Source organism: Embiotoca jacksoni, unplaced genomic scaffold (assembly GCF_022577435.1).
Source record: "Embiotoca jacksoni isolate LCO1_2020_lvr unplaced genomic scaffold, fEmbJac1.0.p SCAF_8, whole genome shotgun sequence".
NCBI classification, from domain to species: domain Eukaryota; kingdom Metazoa; phylum Chordata; class Actinopteri; family Embiotocidae; genus Embiotoca; species Embiotoca jacksoni.
Genome location: NW_027185436.1, coordinates 12,729,717 through 12,747,986, shown reverse-complemented (window position 1 = coordinate 12,747,986; position 18,270 = coordinate 12,729,717). Strand labels below are relative to the sequence as shown.

Below are 18,270 nucleotides of genomic sequence, written 5' to 3'. Positions count from 1 at the left end.
TTGAAGAGGGCGCAGCTCCCTTCAAGAAGGTCAAACAGTCCATTAGAGTGATATACCTGATGAATTCAAGAGGTTGTAAAACCAAGTGTGTTGATGGAGGACAAACACCGGCCGTTTATCATAACTTAAAAAACATTTACTCAAGGTTCCTTGTCATAAAATGGTACCCCCTCGTTTAGTTATGGTAAGTGAGATATCGGATCATTTCACAGTACGGCTTCCTTTGAATGTGTGTCTCCTCTGTTATTCTTCACAGTGAGTCATGATTTGGTGCAGATGTGGTGTCCTTCTGGTTCTCTACATCTGTCCTCTTACCTGCCTTGCGATGTCTCCCTGTCCTCCTGGCTGCTGCTGCCCCCGCCCAGGAGTTTTGGTTCTCTGCGAGTCGCTGGGTCTGAGATCCCTCCCTCCCTCTGTCCCTCTCAGCACCTCGGCTCTATCTGTTGCCAGAAACGAGCTTTGCAACGTGGACCACCTGCTCTGGCCCTTCTCCGGCCTGCAGGAGCTCAGCCTCAGTCATAACTTGCTGGCCCGCTTCCCTCGTGGCCTGCCCCCCAGCCTGGAGTCCTTGCTGCTGCAAGAGAACCACATCACGTACATCACATCGGGCACCCTGAGGCAGCTGGGAAACCTCACTCGCCTGGATTTGGAGGACAACCGTATCCGTGCCATCCAGCCAGGAGCCCTTTGGGGTCTCAACAAGTTGCAGGTCCTGACACTGAAGGGGAACAAGCTTACAAGCCTCCCCAGGAATCTTCCCCCATCACTGACCCATTTAGACCTCTCAGGCAACTGTATCTCTGCCCTGGACCTGCCCTCGCTGTCCACCCTGGTCAACCTGCAGGTCTTGAAGATCAACAGCAATTGCCTTCGCTCTGTCCCCGAGAGCGCCTTCGACAGCCTGCCACGTCTCCGATCTGTGGACCTCACCAACAACCTGTGGGTGTGCGAGTGTGACATTTTGTATCTCTACCGCTGGTTATTGAGCGGCAGACTCAAGATGGCCACGGACCTTGTGTGCACAGAACCGGACCACCTCGCTCACCGACTGCTTCTGAACCTCTCCGTCATGGCTATCTGTCCTCGTCTCCTGAAGCCAAACGACAGGACACATGATCCGAGCTCTGCACTGGAGGGGAAGCTGACCGCGAAGACAACAGCAGAAAGCTCACATGGAAACATGAGGGATCTGACAGACTTGTTCCAGAAAATATCGGCACAAACCACTGACGGACTCCTTTCTGATGCTCTAAACACTTCTCTACAGTTTCCCAAGACTCGTGTCTTCCACTACTCTTTAGAGACTCTTACCTATGAGGAGTGTTTATCACTGAACAAAACTCAATCGGTCAGCCAACCCAATTTAAAAATGACTTCTCTCCCTGAGGAGGAACAGCGGTGCCGAGAAAACGTTACAGCTCGATACCCTCAGAGTAATACAACGTCTGCTGAAGGGACTCGATCTTTGCTGGCCACCAACAGAGAGGCACTCTCGCCGACTTTTGACCCCCAGCCTTTCACTCGGCAGGACTCTGCTGTGATTGTGTCTCTGCTCACCATGCTGTGTGTATTAGTGGCTCTCCTGATGCTACTTTTGCTGCTTGTATTGAAAAAGGTACTTGTGCACCAGCAGAGGGTGGCTCCAGCTGATGTAGGATCCGGTGGATGACATCAACACAGACCCACTGAAAATGTTTTTAATCATTTAATTCACAATTAGCAAACCATCTCATACAATTTTCTGTGTAGTTTATATATGTGGATTTTGATATTGACCCAACAGCATTTTCATACTGAATGGGGCCAGTTATTTTATATAATCAAGCCAAATAAAGTGTCAAAGCCCCAAAAACGTATACAAAAACAAACACACCTTAAACTCATTATTCCTGCTTCATTAAAACCCATTTATTTTCTGTACAGTAAATGACTGCAAAGTAGGAAAAGTGTTGAGCTTGTTTAAATTAAGGAGCAGTTTTTGTCTAAAGATATTCCCCATAAACTGCAAATGCCAAAATCAGCATCAATTAAACATTTATGATCATTTGATAAAAAAAAAAAACCCAAAAAACGAATGAATCCATAAACACCGTTTACATGTGGAAGTTTAATCATGTCTGAATCTTGGCTTGATATTAAGAGACTGACTCCACAGCCGTGGAGACTTCTAAAGGGTATAAAGCTCCCAGAAGGACACAAGACCTCATGCGGTATAAATGGTAACTCCTCTTACACACAGCGATGCGCTGCTGAGAGACATACGCCCGTTATAAAGGACAGTTAATATCAACATATTAACTGCTGGCTTTGGCACGTTCGTCTTTCTTGTCCCGTTGTTTTAGTCTGTAGTCTGACAGCGCTGCTTTTATAGCATCTTCTGCAAGCACTGAAAGAAAAGGAGTGAGAGGGTTGTCATATTTTGTAAACCTAATTCCATTTAAATGGGATTGACAAAATATTAGGGACACCTCTCAGTCTAACCCAGTTCAACAGCACCACAAATTACAGCCTCCAAAATGAGAATTAATATATATCAATAACTCTCAGTCAGATTGAATAACAATTGAACATTATGATCCTCATGAACGGAGGATTCATCGCTGGGCTGTTGTATTGTTGGTTTTGACCGGTGGATAAGACAAGGAAAAACTTGAACAAGTGAGCTGAATACATGATTTAAAAGAGAGCATTTAAATGGTTACTGAATGTTTGAATGGGTTTGAAAATTGAGCAGCTGTAGAAAAGAGGATGCTCTTGACCACCTTAATCAAAACAGAATATTTATTACATCTTTAGGTGCTAAATAAATGCTATATTTCATGTGCCTTGAACTTACTAGAGCAATGAAGCTTGACTGGCGGAAGACAGAGCTCTTTGGCAATGTCTGTGTTCTTGATCTTCAGAGCAGCTTCAACCTTCAGGGTGAAAGCAGATTAATCAGACCCTTCCCCAATACCAACAAAATAAACAGCAACCTATGGGTCGATTGTTATTTTTAACTCACCGTCTTCCCCTTCACCCACTCTGTTGCTAAAGAACTGGAGGCAATAGCTGATCCGCACCCAAATGTTTTGAATTTTGCATCCACTATTTTGCCATTTTCATCCACCTGGATCTGGAAACAACATACAGTCAAAGGCCCAGTAAGACAACAGAAAGTTCAAAGTCATGACGGCAGTCTGTGCTGCTGACCGCTCACCTGAAGTTTCATTACATCACCACATGCTGGTGCACCCACCAAACCAGTCCCCACATTGTTGGAGTTTTTGTCAAGAGAGCCCACATTTCTTGGGTTTTCATAGTGGTCCACCACCTCCGGAAAAAAACAAAACACAAATACATAAAACAGTTGTATCACTGTTCTGTTTTTAGGTAGTACGTTAAAAAGGTAAAACGAAACTGTTTAAATGAGCTACCACTGACACACAACATAACTAAAGTGACATTGTTTTGTTACGAGAAGAGTCTGTACGTTGTTTTTTTTTCTGTCGGTTACCTTTTTGTGATATGAGCAGACTGCATTCAGCTCCGGTCTGAACAACCTTCTGCCAAAAAACAAGAGCAAGGACGCGGAGTTTCGAGAGGAGACAGTCGCCATGTTCCAAAAACCGACCACGGTCTGAAATCCACGAGTGAAAACGAGTGAAAACGACCACTTGTTATTGACAAAACAAGCGAAGGAGGTTTCACGACGGTTCGTGCTGGATCGGATCAGCCGGAGGGCCGCATGCGCGAAACTACGCTGCTCGGATTGGTTGTAAAGTGTACTCTGTGGCGATTGGGTGTTTAACTGTCAATCAACTGATCCGGGACCCAATCCCGAATCCCAAACTAAACCCGCCTACAAGATAACAAACCAATCACAAGGCAGAGCTTCCTCCCATATGATCAAATAGAAAGAGCTCCAACTAGCGGCTAACAATGGCCATTACATCTATCCAGTCTATGCGTTTGCACCGGAGAGGACGGACACGAGCTCGGCACCAGGCCCCGCCCCTCAGCAGGCCCCGCCCCTCATCACGCTGCTGCTGGTTAGGTTGGTTGTTACCAGGCAGACAGCTTTTCCAACATGGCAGCGTCTAGTAGCGCAGAGCAAACGCAGTTGCAAGATATGGAGGAGGAAGACGCGGGGATGGAGGAGAGAGCGATGGAGTCGGACGACGAGGAGGAGGAGGAGGAGGAGGAGGGCATGGGAGTAGAAAACTCAGACGAAGAGGAGGACGATTCGTCGGAGGACGAGAAAGAAAACGAGGCCGAAATCCAACGGTTGGAGGAGCAGGTAAATTCACCAACAGCCAAGCCGAGCTTTAACGTTTAGCCGAGGAGCTAACGAGAATGAATGGGTGGTAAACAAAGTCAGCGGCTGTAAGTCGGCAGTTTTAAAAGCGGTAAGCTGCTCAGTGTGGCGTGGTTCAGCACAAACAAAAAACACGAGGCAGTGTTCGCCGCAGTTAACCAAACAATTACACGAGTGCGTTTGATTCGACGTCACTCGCATGATGCTACCGTCGTTAGCAGACCTGCTAATCTGTGATGCTAATGGCATGTTTCGCATCACACGCGCCTTTTCGCTCTCCCTGTCCGTGATGGCGTCACAGCTGTCGGTGCAGTTAGAAAGAAAAATAAGCGTGGAAATAAAAGGCACACACTGTCCTAATGTCACGTGTAACCTGCTAAATGTGTTTTGACTACGTATCTTTACACCGTCATAATTGAATCTGTTGCAGTTGTACAAAAAAAAAAAAAAAAATGCTGGAGCAGCAGCGGGGGAACCAAGTTCACAATGTTACTTTAGTTTTAGTTTTTTTTATGCCACAGTTTCCAGTTTATTAGGTACACGCGGCTACAACTAATGCACTTCAATATCGAGCCTACTGTGCGACTACACGAGTCATTTTAGACGCTGCAGTTTTTGGTGCTGCAGAATGATATGGCGTTATATATTCCCGAGTTGTTGTTTTTTTTCTGTACTGTATAATTACAATCATTGGTGTAGATGATGGAAGTGAAATATTACTGTAGACTAGAGACAATCCACAGAATATAGAGCCACAAACATTCAAAGTGACCTAAATGTTGAATTTAATAGTTTCAAGAAAAGAAACCGAAACTCGCATGAAGTTGTTGGTTTTTGTCGTTTCCTTGTTTCTGTTGTCCTGTTTCAGGTTGGGCTTGTTGCACTGGAACTGTTTATCAAAATCAATTAAGTTATTGCTGCTTAAAAATTTGGAGTATAAGATGGCAGTGGTAATGAGAATGAGTTAATTAGGATGCATTTAATTGTACAGCTCAACATCTCATTCCTCTGTGCAATTTTTCAGCTGTCGATCAATGCTTTCGACTACAACTGCCATGTGGATCTTATTAAACTGCTTAAGCAAGAGGGAGAGTTTATCCGTCTGCGAAAGGCCAGGCAGAAGATGAGTGAACTTTTCCCTCTCACTGAAGGTTGGTGTATTGTCTAATACAGTTCAGGGGTCGGAGGAATCTGCAGCTGTGTAATATTTGCACCTTAAACCACATTCTGTTAAATCCTGCAGAGATCTGGCTGGATTGGCTAAAGGATGAGATTCGTCTGACCGAGGAGGAGCCAAACCGGGAAAAAGTATACGAGCTTTTTGAGAAAGCTGTAAAAGACTATATCTGTGAGTACACTGCGTCAGAGTCACTGGCTTTGATCTGACACTCGCCTATCACATGATCTCAACATTTAATTCGGCGTCTGCATACACAGGTCCAGATATCTGGCTTGAATACGCCCAGTACTCAATCGGTGGCATGGGCTCACCAGGTGGAATAGACAAGGTGAGATCCATCTTTGAGAGAGCGGTGACTGCTGTTGGGCTTCACATGACCAAGGGACAGTCGGTGTGGGAGGCATACAGAGAGTTTGAAAACGCCATTCTGTCTACACTGCAGGTTTGTATCTCCATCACCAGATGAAGTCTTCTAACTGGTCAGACATACACTCTTATTGTGTTCCTGCTTTTGTTAAGATACATTCATATGCCAAGACAGACTGACACAGTTTCCAAAACTGTATTAGGAATTGCAAGTTGGACACTTGTTAGATCAAAATCATTTTATTTCAGCATAGTGGTTAAGTAGTGGCAGGCACTATCTGTTCATCCTAATACTGGGTCAGAGAATGCCTTTGAATTGTTACTTTGTGCAGAATAAATACAGATACTTAAAATGCTGAATTGAATTCCCCTGGTGTTCAACTAAATGGGCTAAATTTCAACACCATTTTCTCTGCTGCCTCTCCTCTCAGCCTCAGCCTGGAAGGATTCCCAGCCGTGAGGAGCAGGAGCTGCTAAAAACTCAGCTCGGGCGAATTCATACACTGTTTCGTCGCCAGCTGGCAGTCCCCTTAATGGGTAAGGATGATGTCTCTTCTGTCCAGACAGGTTGCTGTAAAATGGGCTGTACTCCATGATGACATACGGCATAAGGTATGTCATCATGGCCCACCTGAAAAATGGTGAATTAACTGTTTAAAAACGAAAGATGACGCTGCCTTTTGGGACAAGTTAAAGATTGCAGGCTGGTGATGTGGCTTTTGAGATGCCACAAAACCATGCTCTTATCATGCTTTCAGTTTGTCACTGAAGTGGACTAGAGATATCACGTTTATTTCTGTCCCAGCTGAAAGGGGACTGTCTCTGCAATCTTAAAGACCCTTTCTTGTCTGAGCAGCTCACTTGTTGGCCACTAAATATGAGACATCAACACATCCCTGCAACAGTTCAAATGTATACCTCTTACTGTTACTCATCTACATCTTATTGATACTGTATGTAATGTGTGTATTTATTGATAGAGTTGAAAAAGGGAAAAGTGCGTTTAAACTCGTGAGACAATTGTGCCCTGCTGCTTTGCAGACATGGAAGCCACCTACGGAGAGTATGAGGAGTGGTCTGAACATGGGGTCGCTGAGACGGTCATACATCAGTACAAAAAGGCTCTGCAGCAGATGAAGAAGTGCAAATCGCACGAGGAGTCACTGGTAACTGACATCTAACTTCTCTTGGCTGAGAAATATCTATTACATTTGTCCTCCTTAATGCCCGTGAATAATATGCATAGTTAACATTTGCTTGCTTGTCTGGCTGCAGTTGGTAGCAGAACCTCCCAAGTTGGCAGAATATCAGGCCTACATCGACTTTGAGCTGAAGGAGGGCGACCCAGCACGGATCCAGATAACCTTTGAGCGGACTCTTGCAGAAAACTGCCTGGTACCAGACATGTGGGCAAAATGCACCACCTATCTTGTGAGTATTGGTCAGTGAACTCCCAGTCAGACTGTGATGTTTGCCCTGTAGAATAGAGATTTGTGTTGCTTCCCATTGCCTCCCAGTCTGACTGCTTTCATTCAGTGGCTAGAACTCATACATCAGGTTAATAACCTTTTTTTTTTTTTATGTGCATCTTCTTTCTGGTGGCCACAGTGTCATGAAATTTGTCTTGTGTGAAGAAAGTTTTAGTGGTTACAGTATTCATGTCCCATTTTAGTTAAATGTGACCCTGTATCAATCACATTTCAACATTAACAGTTTGACTGGATTTGTTCAGTGTTTAGCAGTGTGTGAAATGAACCAGTAAATATTAATCTACTTCACTGTTTTTAAAGACTATCTTGTCGGATATTTAAAACGTGACTCAATAAATCTCTGGTTTAATATCATTTTAACCATTGTATTTGTTTTCACTGTGCTCTACAGGATCGTCAGCTGAAGATCAAAGACTTGGTTCTCTCCACTCATGAACGTGCGGTGAGGAACTGTCCCTGGACCATGGGTCTGTGGAAGAGCTACCTGCTCGCCCTGGAGAGGCATGGAGCTGACCATCAGACTGTGTCAGGTAACAAGTACAAGCTGTTTATACGAGAACTCCGCTTCTGTTAACATCATGTAACCATTTTGAAGTCCCTGTGTATGTATTTGTGATCAATATTATTGAAATAACCCCATATATTATGTTGCTGTCAGATATGAAAGGTTAAAAAAAAAAGTGAGAATTATTGTAGAGACAAAACTATCTTGAATAGGTTTTTAACTACTAATGTTCTCATGGGAAATATCTTCCTTTATAGTGTCATGTTGGATCTTGTTTCATCTTATTTCATTTTGTCTTCCACTCAGATGTTTTTGAGAAAGCACTGAATGCAGGTTTCATTCAAGCGACAGATTATGTGGATATTTGGCAGGCGTACCTCGACTACCTGAGGAGACGCGTGGACTTCAGTAAAGGTGAGAGCGGTTGTGTGTCAAAAACAGTTCGGCACTGTGTCAGAAGAAAACAACAATTCAGATCATTCAGATGGCGTCAACATTTTTTTTTTTTTTTTTTGGCAGAATCAAGTAAGGAGTTGGAGGAGTTACGAGGAGCCTTCTCTCGGTCTTTAGACTACATGAAACAAGATGTTGAAGAAAGTGAGTGGATTTCACCGAGATTTGTTTTGTGTTGTTCTGGGTTTGGTTTTCGTGTGATTCAACTGTCTTGTGTCACTGTAGGGTTCGGGGAAAGTGGAGATCCTTCTTGTATCATAATGCAAATCTGGGCAAGGATAGAGGTAAGCAGCGTTACTATGGCAACCATTTTCAAGCATTTGTGTACTGTAGTAGTATACTCCCACGATATATTGTACCAGCAGTCTGGAAGCATAATGAAATGGCCTATTGAGATAGAAGGTAAAGACGTAAAGGACCAAATGGTTTTCAACCTGATGTAAAGTGTTCATTCTAAGCTCATGAAAACATAATGACACTTTGTTTTAGGTATAATTATGAATATTAAAATCCAGTAGATCCTCCTAAATCCTACACAGTGAACTTTCCAATAGACAATGTAAAAATATGTGTTCAGAATATTATATATTTTTTGACATACAAAGTAACTGTCACATACTATGTATGTATTTTCCTTTTCTCCTCCCTGCCAGGCCCTCCACTGCAAGAACATGCAGAAAGCCAGAGAACTGTGGGATAATATCATGACAAAAGGGAACGCCAAATACGCCAACATGTGGTTGGAGTACTATAACCTTGAAAGGTCTGTCAGTCCATCCCTGAAAGGAAAGAATGTTAATTGAAGTGAGGTCCTGATGCCTTTGTGACTAATCAGACAAACTTGGCGCCCTGTGTTTTGTTTTTAGGTCTTATGGGGACCCTATTCACTGTCGAAAAGCTCTCCACAGAGCAGTTCAGTGCACCTCAGACTACCCAGAGCATGTGTGTGAAGTCCTGCTCACCTTCGAGAGGGTGGAAGGTGAGTCCCACGGACGAAAATCGAAGTTGCTATGAAAATACAGAACCTCGTGAATTACAGCGTGTCTCTGTATTTTGTGCCCCTCACCCGCAGGTTCTCTGGAGGACTGGGACGTGGCCGTGCAGAAGACGGAGACGCGGCTGAACCGGATTAACGAACAGCGAGCAAAAGTAGGCACACGTTGTCAGCACTGCAGTGAGTAGGTGTATCATTTGTCTGCTTTTGGCTAATGTTACCATGTTCTGTCCATCTGTTAGGCGGCTGAGAAAGAAGCCAACCTGGCACGCCAAGAGGAGGAGAGATCTGAGCAGCGGCGCAAGGCCAAGACGGACAAGAAGTCTCAGAAGAAGGTCCAGAAGGGAACCCGAGCCGGGGAGAAGAGGAAACCAGAACAGGATTATGATCATGGTGACTGGAATGAGGACTCCGGTAAGATGGACCGCCGAATGTTTGAGTGATACAAGTTTTTTTTTTTTTGTTTGTTTTTTCCAACAAAACGAACTGTGATTTTATGACATATTCCATCTTTTTCTACTTCTCTGTGACATAACCAGCTCCTAAAAGGCACAGAGGAAATGGTCACCACACTGCGGATGAGGACATGGAGACTGAGACGGGACTCTTGGGGAGGAAGGCCCCCCCTGGATATAGGCCTGCTCCGCCCGGCACTAAAAAAGCCCCTCAGGGACCAGCAGCGGCCCCCCAGAGGCAGAACGATGACAAGCCGGAGCTTCGAAATGACAACGCCAGCGTGTTCATTAGCAACCTGGCGTACACCCTGGAGGAGCCAGAGGCAAAGCTTAGGACGCTGTTTGAGACCTGTGGTCCAACGAAACAGATTCGTCCAGTCTTCAGCAACAAAGGAAGCTTCAAAGGCTACTGCTACGTACAGTTCGAATCCCCGTCGTCAGTCTCTGAAGCCCTGAAGCTGGACAGGCGGGACGTGGAGGGCAGGCCTATGTTTGTCTCGCCATGTGTGGACAAAAACAAAAATCCTGACTTTAAGGTGAGTGTGAACACAAGTCGACGTGTTTTTTTCCAAAGTAACCGCAGGTCTTGAAAATGCTTCAATGAATGAGTTTCCTTAAAGAAGGCCTTATGACGTATCAATTTAAGTATTGTCTTGCGTTTTATTCGCAAATTCATATTTTTGTTGCTTTGAACTTAAATGCATGAATCATTCTTAATCGTCTAATCCGTCTATTGATTTTTATGCCCCGTACCCAGGGCCGAATTGCGTTACTTTACCTATGAAATTAGGAATTGTTGTTGCTGCATATACGGCTGGCAAGTTCCAAGAAAATGTGATGTGATAATCGGTAATCCAGTGTCATAGCTGAGTTTTCCATCCAACGTGGCGTTTATGACTGTAACAAAGGCGTTACATGGTTTTAGATTTGTCTGGGTGAACCCTGCGTGGTGCAATACAAGTTCCATCTTCACATTATTGTACTTGTAGGTGTTCAAGTACCAGACATCAATTGAGAAACACAAAATCTTCATCTCCGGGCTGCCGTTCTCGTGCACTAAAGAGCAACTGGAGGAAATGTGCAAAGGTCACGGCACCATCAAAGATGTTCGTCTGGTCACGTATCGCTCAGGAAAGCCCAAGGTGAGGCATAACGAGGGGGACGGTGTCCAGGTCTTTGTTTAAAAATAGTCATCTGGACTGAGCTACCCTCCGAGTTGTAGAGTCTGTTGTTGACGCGTTAACGTTCTCTGGCGGTGTGGCTCCACAGGGTCTGGCATATGTGGAGTTTGCAGATGAAACCCAGGCGTCTCAGGCAGTGCTGAGAATGGATGGCTTGGATGTAGAGGGCAACAAAATCGCTGTCGTTATAAGTAACCCTCCTCGCAGGAACCTGATGGATAAACCGGGTTCCAGCAGACTCATGACCGACACAATGCCTCGCCAGGTCTACGGATCGTAAGTTTACCGGCACATTTCTGTAATGCTTTGTCTCAGCAGATGTTTACAGATGCCCTTCTGAAATGCTGCCATTATTCTCCGACCTGTCGCCGGCAAACTAACTGTAAAAAGCATAAATCTTGAGTTTTGTCTTTTTCCAGGAGAGGGCGAGGACGCACCCAGCTCTCCTTACTCCCTCGTTCTCTGCATCGACAAACGGCGCCTGGAGGCAAAGTGGAGAACGGGACCGCAGCTGAACCAGCGCCAGGCAGCTCTGCAGAGAACGCAGCTGGAGAGCCCAAACCTTTGTCAAATTCAGACTTTGCCAAGATGCTCCTCAATAAGTGAGAAGACGAGCAAGAGAATTCTGACCGCCTTCACACCGAAAGCCATCTTGTGTCCTTACAGATTAGTGTTGGTGGTTTTTCTGTAGTTGGTAACCTGATGTCCCTTTAATCTCAGTCATGCCCCCATCAATCCATTCTGCGAGGTTTGCCTTAATCGCTGAGCTCCTGTCCTCCATCACCAACCCTCTTCAACCAGGGTTTTTCACCCGTAGGACGGTTTGATTAGCTTGTTTGAAGGTGACTGCCAGGCTATTTTATACGGAAAAAAAAGTGTATCATATTTGCGTGTAAATAGTCTGTATCTAAAATTGTAAGGTTTCTTTTGTTGTGCATCGTTAAAAGGATCTGACAGAAACGTATGGGAGGGTATTTTTTTTAAATATTCCAAACAGCCAAACGTGTGAATGTTGTTTTAATAAGGAACATGCAAACGTTTGGATGTGATTTAATATATGTGGTGTGTGTGTGTGTGTGTGCGTGCGTGTGTGCGCGTGTGCGCGCGTGTGTGTGTGTGCGTGTGTGTACATATGTTGGATGTGCTAGAGTGATGAAAAGACATTTTCTGGATGTTTTTAGGGAACCTAGGACTTTAGTTGTGTAATTTATTTCGGCCTCTGAGGAAACAGCTCACAAGACCAGCTGTAATTTTCTTTGTTCTGACTGTATAATGCAACTAATTAATTATTTTTGCTTAATAACATCTTTGTGTTACCCTCTGCTATTAATCATTAGTATTATGATGCTATGGAGGATTCCTTAAGGTTCCATTAAATTGAGATAATTGGCTTTTGCTTTGTTTTGAGGGCATGTTATTACAGTATGAAAGCTTCCCTCGTGTCATACCACACTGCTGATGCTTAAGTTATGGTATTTACAGAGCTTGTAACCGTTACTGTGACCTGTTAGGGAACATGCGTCATCATATTGGTCATGTTTGAGATATCAGTCTAAATTATGTGCTGTGGATCGAAAGGCCCCTAAAGGTACCATACTCCCATCACTGCTGTGAAATTAAAAGAGCTCACATGTGAGAGGGGCACACAACTGACTAATGGGTCTGTGATTATAAAAACTTTTTTAAACTATTTTGATCTTGACTGATAAATGAATGATTAGCCCAAAATGTTTGAGCTCCAACACTTTGTCAAGACAAACTAATTTAAGAATTCATTTTAAAATAAAAAGCTTCCAGTGTCTAAAAGGTCCCGGCAAATTAGTTTAAGGTGTTAAAAATCAAACATAACCATAAATGTACTGTGATAATCTTGGATCATAATGAACTGATCATTTATCAGTACACTTTTCTTCATTTCACCCTCAGAATGAGCCTGTTTGATCTCTTCAGTCGTTTTTGTAATAAGAGGCTATTGCTGTCATCTGTACATATTTTTTAAGTCTGCAGCTCCTTCGAGACGAGAAACTACGCAGTTTTCCCTCTCTGTTTTCCCCATGTTAGAAGTTGACCAGTTGTCCAGCAGTTCACTTGTCTTGTTTGAACATTAATGGTTCTGTTTGTGTACATAATGTTCAGTAGACACGTTTGAAAAATTTCACCATAGTTTGTATTAAATATAAATCTAAGTTTTCAAAACGGATGGAATAAAAGCTGTATGTATTGCTCTTCACCGCAGTGGCCTAATCTAAAAAAAAAAAAAAAAAAAAAAGAAAAAGAAAGAAAATAATAAAAATATGTTGGTTAGTAGAAGTCACCTTCAGTTTAATGTCCAGTACTAAAAAAAAAGTTGAATTGTGTGCATTGCTGTTTTGTATAATTTCTATAGTCAATGTTTTAAATTTGGAATATAGGTAAATAATGAAAAGCTTTTTTTTTTTCTTTTTTTTTGTTCAATCTGTTCAAGTATTTATTTCCCTGCTTTTTAAAAATGTTCTCTTTTTTTCTACCCTTGTGTTTTTGGGAGGTGTACAAAAATAAGTCACGTCTTGTTTTTAGTTTTTTTTTGTTTCCTGGTCTAAAACTTGTTTTAATAAAGTCATGTGAATTCATCTTCGATCTTAGTATGACACTCAGCTTCTTTAATTTAATATAAAAAAAAAAATTTGATATCTCAATGCTCAATGGAAGTTAATGGAACCCTTTTATTTGAAATGAAAATAAATAATGAAGGTGCTATTCAGTGTTAGGAGACATCATAATTATACCAAAGAAAGTTTAGTTTCCTCTTCACATCAGCAGTAGTCTCACTCCAAACTATTCTGTTTGGAATTAAATATGCCTCATGGTTACAGAGTAAAAGTTGGGAAATATTTTGAGAAAGCAAACCTACACACAAAATTTCAGTTCAGCATCCTGCAGCAGTTCCATTGAATTCAGCAGGTACACAAACCAAACTAAAACAAGGGAATGAAAAGGTAAGGTGTGGCCAAATGACGAGGTAATACACATTTTATGATGGGATTGTTGTTTAAAGAGCTACAAAATCAACTGACATCTATCCCTGTATGCTAGCAGCATGTCATGCTCCCTTTCTCCTCCCACCTCCAGCTCAGTTGTGGACCGGGATGGTCTGTTGTTGGCAATCGAGACAGGCCTGGTCCTGACCGGCTCCCGGCAGCCCGACTGCGTGCTCCGTTGTAGAAATCAACAGCGTGTCCAATGTTATTTCTGTGCATTTGGCTATAAAGCGAATGAAGGGTCGCACGTCGCCCTCGTTGGCCGTGTCCAGAGCTGCATAATATTCAGACCTTTGCTCTTTGCGAATAGTAATCGGTGGGTATCGCGCTTGCATGAGCACAAGGTTCATGAACAGCCGTGCTGTGCGTCCGTTGCCGTCTACAAATGGGTGCACGTACACCAGCTTATAGTGGGCGAGAGCTGCGTACTCCACAGGGTGCAACTGCAGGGTCTCGTCAGAGTTGAGCCACTGCACCAGCTCCTGCATGTGTCTCTGCAGGTCCTGAGGGTGGGGTGGGATGTGGTGGCCCACAAACACCTGGCTGGTGCGCAGCCTCCCTCCCTCCACAGGGTCCACGTAGCCGAGCACTCGCCGGTGAATCTCCAAGATGTCACCGACAGTGATGGCTCCTGACCTGGACAACAGTGTGGTGTTGATGTACTTCATGGCCACGTCCACACCGATAGCCTCGTTCTGCTCCTGCAGGCTCTTTCCGGGCACGGCGTACCGCGTTTCAATGATGTGACGGATCTCGGACAGAGTGAGCGTGCTGCCTTCAATGGCCACCGTGTGGTAGATGTGGTGGTAGTACGTTTCCTCCATCACTCGGCGAAGTGCAGAGTTGCCTTTAGGAATGGACATGAGCTGACGCACTTTACTGTCAATGATGCTGAAGTAACGCTGGTCAATCTCTTCCACCAAGGGGAGAGTTCGGTCTCGGCTGACGAGAGCTCTCTCATGACATGGCGAGATGGCCAAAGCCTTGGTGTAGAGGTGGTCTGCCTGGACCACATCCTTCTCCTCCTCCAGAATGGTCCCCAGCTCCGTCAGGGCGTCCACAAAGTCTGGGTTCATACTCAGTGCATGCACCAGCAACTTGTGAGCCTTCTCCCTCTTCCCAAGTTTCTTCATCTCCAGAGCCTGCTGCAGCGCCGCTTTGGCTTCAAGCACCATCTCTGCAACCACGAAATGACGGACAGCATCAGCAATATAGAGGTATCGATACAGCAGGTTTTCTAACAACATGGCAATATTGAAAATAAAATATCAAGATATCCAGGAAACCTTACAGTAGTGATCATTGTAAGTATAAAATCACCCGTTTTTTCCACTGACAAACTGAAAGAATCAGTACACTGATACTCAATATCCCGTAACTGATGATGACTTACTGTATAGTAGAACTGCAACTTGGTTATCTTCACTATCAGTTCATCTATTGCTTATTTTGTACTTTTTTGTTCTATAAAATGTCAAAAAATCATGTGAAAATGGCCATCACAATTTCCCAAATTCACATTATCAAACTGGTGTCAGTCAGACACCACAAAATACAGAAAACAGGAGAAAAGCATCGTATCACCGACATGGAAACGGAATATTTAGCATTTTTCTTTACAAGAGACTTCAATAACTATGAAGTCCTCCTGTGGTCCATATTTTTGTTTGCACTGGACATGTCTTGAATCTTCTTCTTTAACATATGGCACCCAGTTGACCTGTGGAAGAAGGACATCTCTTGTTTGTACCTTTGCTCGGCTTGGACCTCTGAGGCAGCACATCAAGGGCAGTGAAGGGGACAGTGAGGCTGGTGGACTGCACAGCTGGAGGCTGCTGAGGACTCCCCCACAGCTGGCAGCGGAGCTGAGCGATGCCCCTGAGTGAGGCGCAGCACCGGTCCTCCACCCCGACCATGGGCATCAGAAGGGCCACCAGAGAGCCGAGAACGACGCACAGCAGCGGGCCCCATCCTCCGAGGACACGGCTGCTGGCGTAACGCCACACCGTCACAGCAGCCATGATGATCCCAGGTTAAATCCTCCATCATCTGGTGGTGCTGCGGCCCCCCATCTATTTCCACCCCGGCTTGGAGAGCCGAAGGGCGGCTGATAGGAGGGGAAAAACGGCCGGCATAACGCCTGGGAGCTAACAACACTTCCGAGGAAATTCAGCTCAGTTACCCAACTATTACCCCGGAGAAGACCGTTAGTTAAGTCAACTTTACTCACTGACCAAGTGGAGGAACTAAAAAAAAAAACCAACCCCACTACATTAACGACCCGTCAGCTGATCACTTTGTTTTTCGGTGCGTCGACACAGCTGTGTACAAACTAATACAAATCGTCGACTTCCTCGAGTTTAACATGTGAACATTCCCTCATATCATTGGTCAGAGGTGGATTGAAGCGCGGTGCCGATTGGCTGAAAATGCAGCAATACAAATAATGGTTCGTACCGTTTTCTGATTGGTTAAAACTTGTTACACTATCTCCTCAGTCTAACCTCTCAGGCAGCATCGTTTACGGTCAACGGCAACAGAGCACGTTTATGTACAAGTAGAAACGTGTCGAAAACGAATGAAATATTTGATAAAAGTACATTTGTTTCCCCATCGCACCTGTGTAAATTGCCTGTCCTATCAATAGTTCAACCGGAGCATTTCATCATCCAGGGCGGGCTCTCATCACCACGCCCCTTCCTGGGAGAGAACATTAGGTGCGTTGGCATCGCTGACTTAAAGTCATGTATGCTGGATTTACAACATCGCATGATGGTTAAACGTTTTGTCCGACTTTAGTGGGAGATGCAAAACGTCACGATGCCACAGTATATGCAGCTGCAGTTTTCTGAATCAGGCGCTGCACCGGTCAGAACCTTCTCTGTGACGACACTACTCTGTCATGCTTGGTTTTAAGTTTCACCGATATGCACGACATGACGTTTTTTTATTTTTTTTATTTTAAGACCTTCAGAGCAGTTATGTCCTGTAATTATCTTTCCTAATTTATTGATCTGCTCCTTCTGTAGCTCAGGTTTTACATCTGGACACAGACACACTGTAGTTTTACATCCAGCGAAAAAGCTGTAAAAAGAGGTTATTTCTGTTAAACATACTTAGATTTATTCAACAATGATGTAAACTGTGTCTGGTCTGTACATTTTAGAGAGCAACAAATTTGGGTGAATTAACAGTGTCAGATTATCAGTCTGAAATATTGAGGTTTACACTTTGTTGGACTTGGGCTCCTGCTAGTATAAAGCCAATATGTGTCAGCCCCCAGTCCTGCATGTTCTTTAATGAGGCAATAGGAGAAGATGTCAGGCTTCAAGATATTTATTTAACAGCCGCAGAATAATCAGTTTACAGAGCTCTGGGTCCAGACTATGTTTCCCCTGACCGCAACAGAGTATGTGTCAGTTCACAAAGTCTGACCTCCTGACTTTCCCTCACCCAGTCTTCTTATAGTCCAGACACCAAAAAGTCATGTGTATTGATGTGTCCTTTGTTGGTTGGTCGAGGTGGGGGTTGTCTTCCTTCACCCCCTGGAGTCCTCCAGACAGCTGTCTGTTTCTGTTTATGCCTCAAACAACAACAGTATGTGACCCCACAGGTTGCCGACCCCCTCCTGTGACCTTTTGGTTTGGCACAGTACTTTCACTCTCATTCACAAACACAGCCTTTTGTCTACACCTTCATTCACAAACACAGCCTTTCGTCTACCCCTTAGGATTAATAGTTGATAATACGACCTATATATAATTAATATGATATGGCATACATATATGTTGTATTATTGTAAACATAACCTAGCACAGAATCGCACAACTTATACACTTAAAATACAAACCACAGGGCAGCTGCAGGCTTTCCAGACAGAGTTATATGGACAAGCTCCTGCTGACACACAGCTGGATGGATTTTTATGTGCTGGCATGTTGCTCATTGATGATGAAATGTTTCATGGTACAAACCTGAACATGGCAGGCAGGCAAGATGATCTACGTCTTTGTAAGTTCTATTGTAAGGGCCTCACTGTGTTCAGAGCCCTGACGTGACTTGTGTTGGTATTTGGAGCTATATATCAATAATGGAAGTAAGCTTAAGTAAAAATGAAAAGCAAACACTGCGAGATCAGCTGTTGTTGTCAGGTTAGGTATGCCACCTGAAGTAGAAGGGGTGTAGAATAAGAAAACAAGATAGAATAGACCAATCAGAAAGCAGGATTGAAAAGACCAATCAGACAGCAGGGTAGAATAACTTACTTTGTTGGGTTGTCCTGATAATAAATATGCCTTTTCAGCACATTCAATTTAACAAACATGTGCAATG

At 44.0% G+C, this 18,270-nt stretch overlaps 3 protein-coding genes across 3 annotated transcripts; 1 reads left to right on the top strand and 2 right to left on the bottom strand.

The window, feature by feature from the left end:
• Positions 1 to 1,683: 1,683 nt before the first annotated feature.
• On the bottom strand, positions 1,684 to 3,816 carry iscua (iron-sulfur cluster assembly enzyme a). The gene is made up of 5 exons (XM_069138993.1): positions 3,497 to 3,816; positions 3,200 to 3,313; positions 3,005 to 3,115; positions 2,837 to 2,915; positions 1,684 to 2,386 (listed from the first exon to the last, which is right to left on the bottom strand). Exons 1-5 carry the CDS (start codon positions 3,596 to 3,598, stop codon positions 2,295 to 2,297), a joined length of 498 nt encoding a protein of 165 aa, XP_068995094.1. The 5' UTR covers positions 3,599 to 3,816; the 3' UTR covers positions 1,684 to 2,294.
• Positions 3,817 to 4,027: 211 nt separating this feature from the next.
• Positions 4,028 to 13,535, top strand: sart3 (spliceosome associated factor 3, U4/U6 recycling protein). The gene is made up of 19 exons (XM_069178239.1): positions 4,028 to 4,279; positions 5,322 to 5,448; positions 5,541 to 5,645; positions 5,735 to 5,919; positions 6,275 to 6,380; positions 6,885 to 7,009; positions 7,119 to 7,274; positions 7,725 to 7,863; positions 8,145 to 8,252; positions 8,358 to 8,435; positions 8,517 to 8,575; positions 8,945 to 9,054; positions 9,158 to 9,270; positions 9,364 to 9,440; positions 9,528 to 9,699; positions 9,825 to 10,276; positions 10,730 to 10,882; positions 11,010 to 11,197; positions 11,341 to 13,535. The coding sequence occupies exons 1-19, from the start codon at positions 4,070 to 4,072 to the stop codon at positions 11,525 to 11,527; spliced, it is 2,850 nt and encodes a 949-aa protein (XP_069034340.1). The 5' UTR covers positions 4,028 to 4,069; the 3' UTR covers positions 11,528 to 13,535.
• Positions 13,536 to 13,603: 68 nt separating this feature from the next.
• ficd (FIC domain protein adenylyltransferase) lies at positions 13,604 to 16,306 on the bottom strand. Its single transcript, XM_069178240.1, has 2 exons — positions 15,689 to 16,306; positions 13,604 to 15,115 (listed from the first exon to the last, which is right to left on the bottom strand). The coding sequence occupies exons 1-2, from the start codon at positions 15,957 to 15,959 to the stop codon at positions 14,031 to 14,033; spliced, it is 1,356 nt and encodes a 451-aa protein (XP_069034341.1). The 5' UTR covers positions 15,960 to 16,306; the 3' UTR covers positions 13,604 to 14,030.
• Positions 16,307 to 18,270: the final 1,964 nt, after the last annotated feature.

Excerpts from the sequence above, each read along its gene's own strand:
- iscua (XM_069138993.1), bottom strand. The coding sequence starts at position 3,598 with ATGGCGACTGTCTCCTCTCGAAACTCCGCGTCCTTGCTCTTGTTTTTT. Across the intron at positions 2,916-3,004 it reads AGTGGGTGAAGGGGAAGACG|GTTGAAGCTGCTCTGAAGAT; the intron begins GTGAGTTAAAAA and ends TTCACCCTGAAG. Across the intron at positions 2,387-2,836 it reads AGTCAAGCTTCATTGCTCTA|TGCTTGCAGAAGATGCTATA; the intron begins GTAAGTTCAAGG and ends CTTTTCTTTCAG.
- sart3 (XM_069178239.1), top strand. The coding sequence starts at position 4,070 with ATGGCAGCGTCTAGTAGCGCAGAGCAAACGCAGTTGCAAGATATGGAG. Across the intron at positions 6,381-6,884 it reads GCTGGCAGTCCCCTTAATGG|ACATGGAAGCCACCTACGGA; the intron begins GTAAGGATGATG and ends GCTGCTTTGCAG. Across the intron at positions 9,271-9,363 it reads CACCTTCGAGAGGGTGGAAG|GTTCTCTGGAGGACTGGGAC; the intron begins GTGAGTCCCACG and ends CCTCACCCGCAG.
- ficd (XM_069178240.1), bottom strand. The coding sequence starts at position 15,959 with ATGGCTGCTGTGACGGTGTGGCGTTACGCCAGCAGCCGTGTCCTCGGA. Across the intron at positions 15,116-15,688 it reads GAGGTCCAAGCCGAGCAAAG|AGATGGTGCTTGAAGCCAAA; the intron begins GTACAAACAAGA and ends TCGTGGTTGCAG.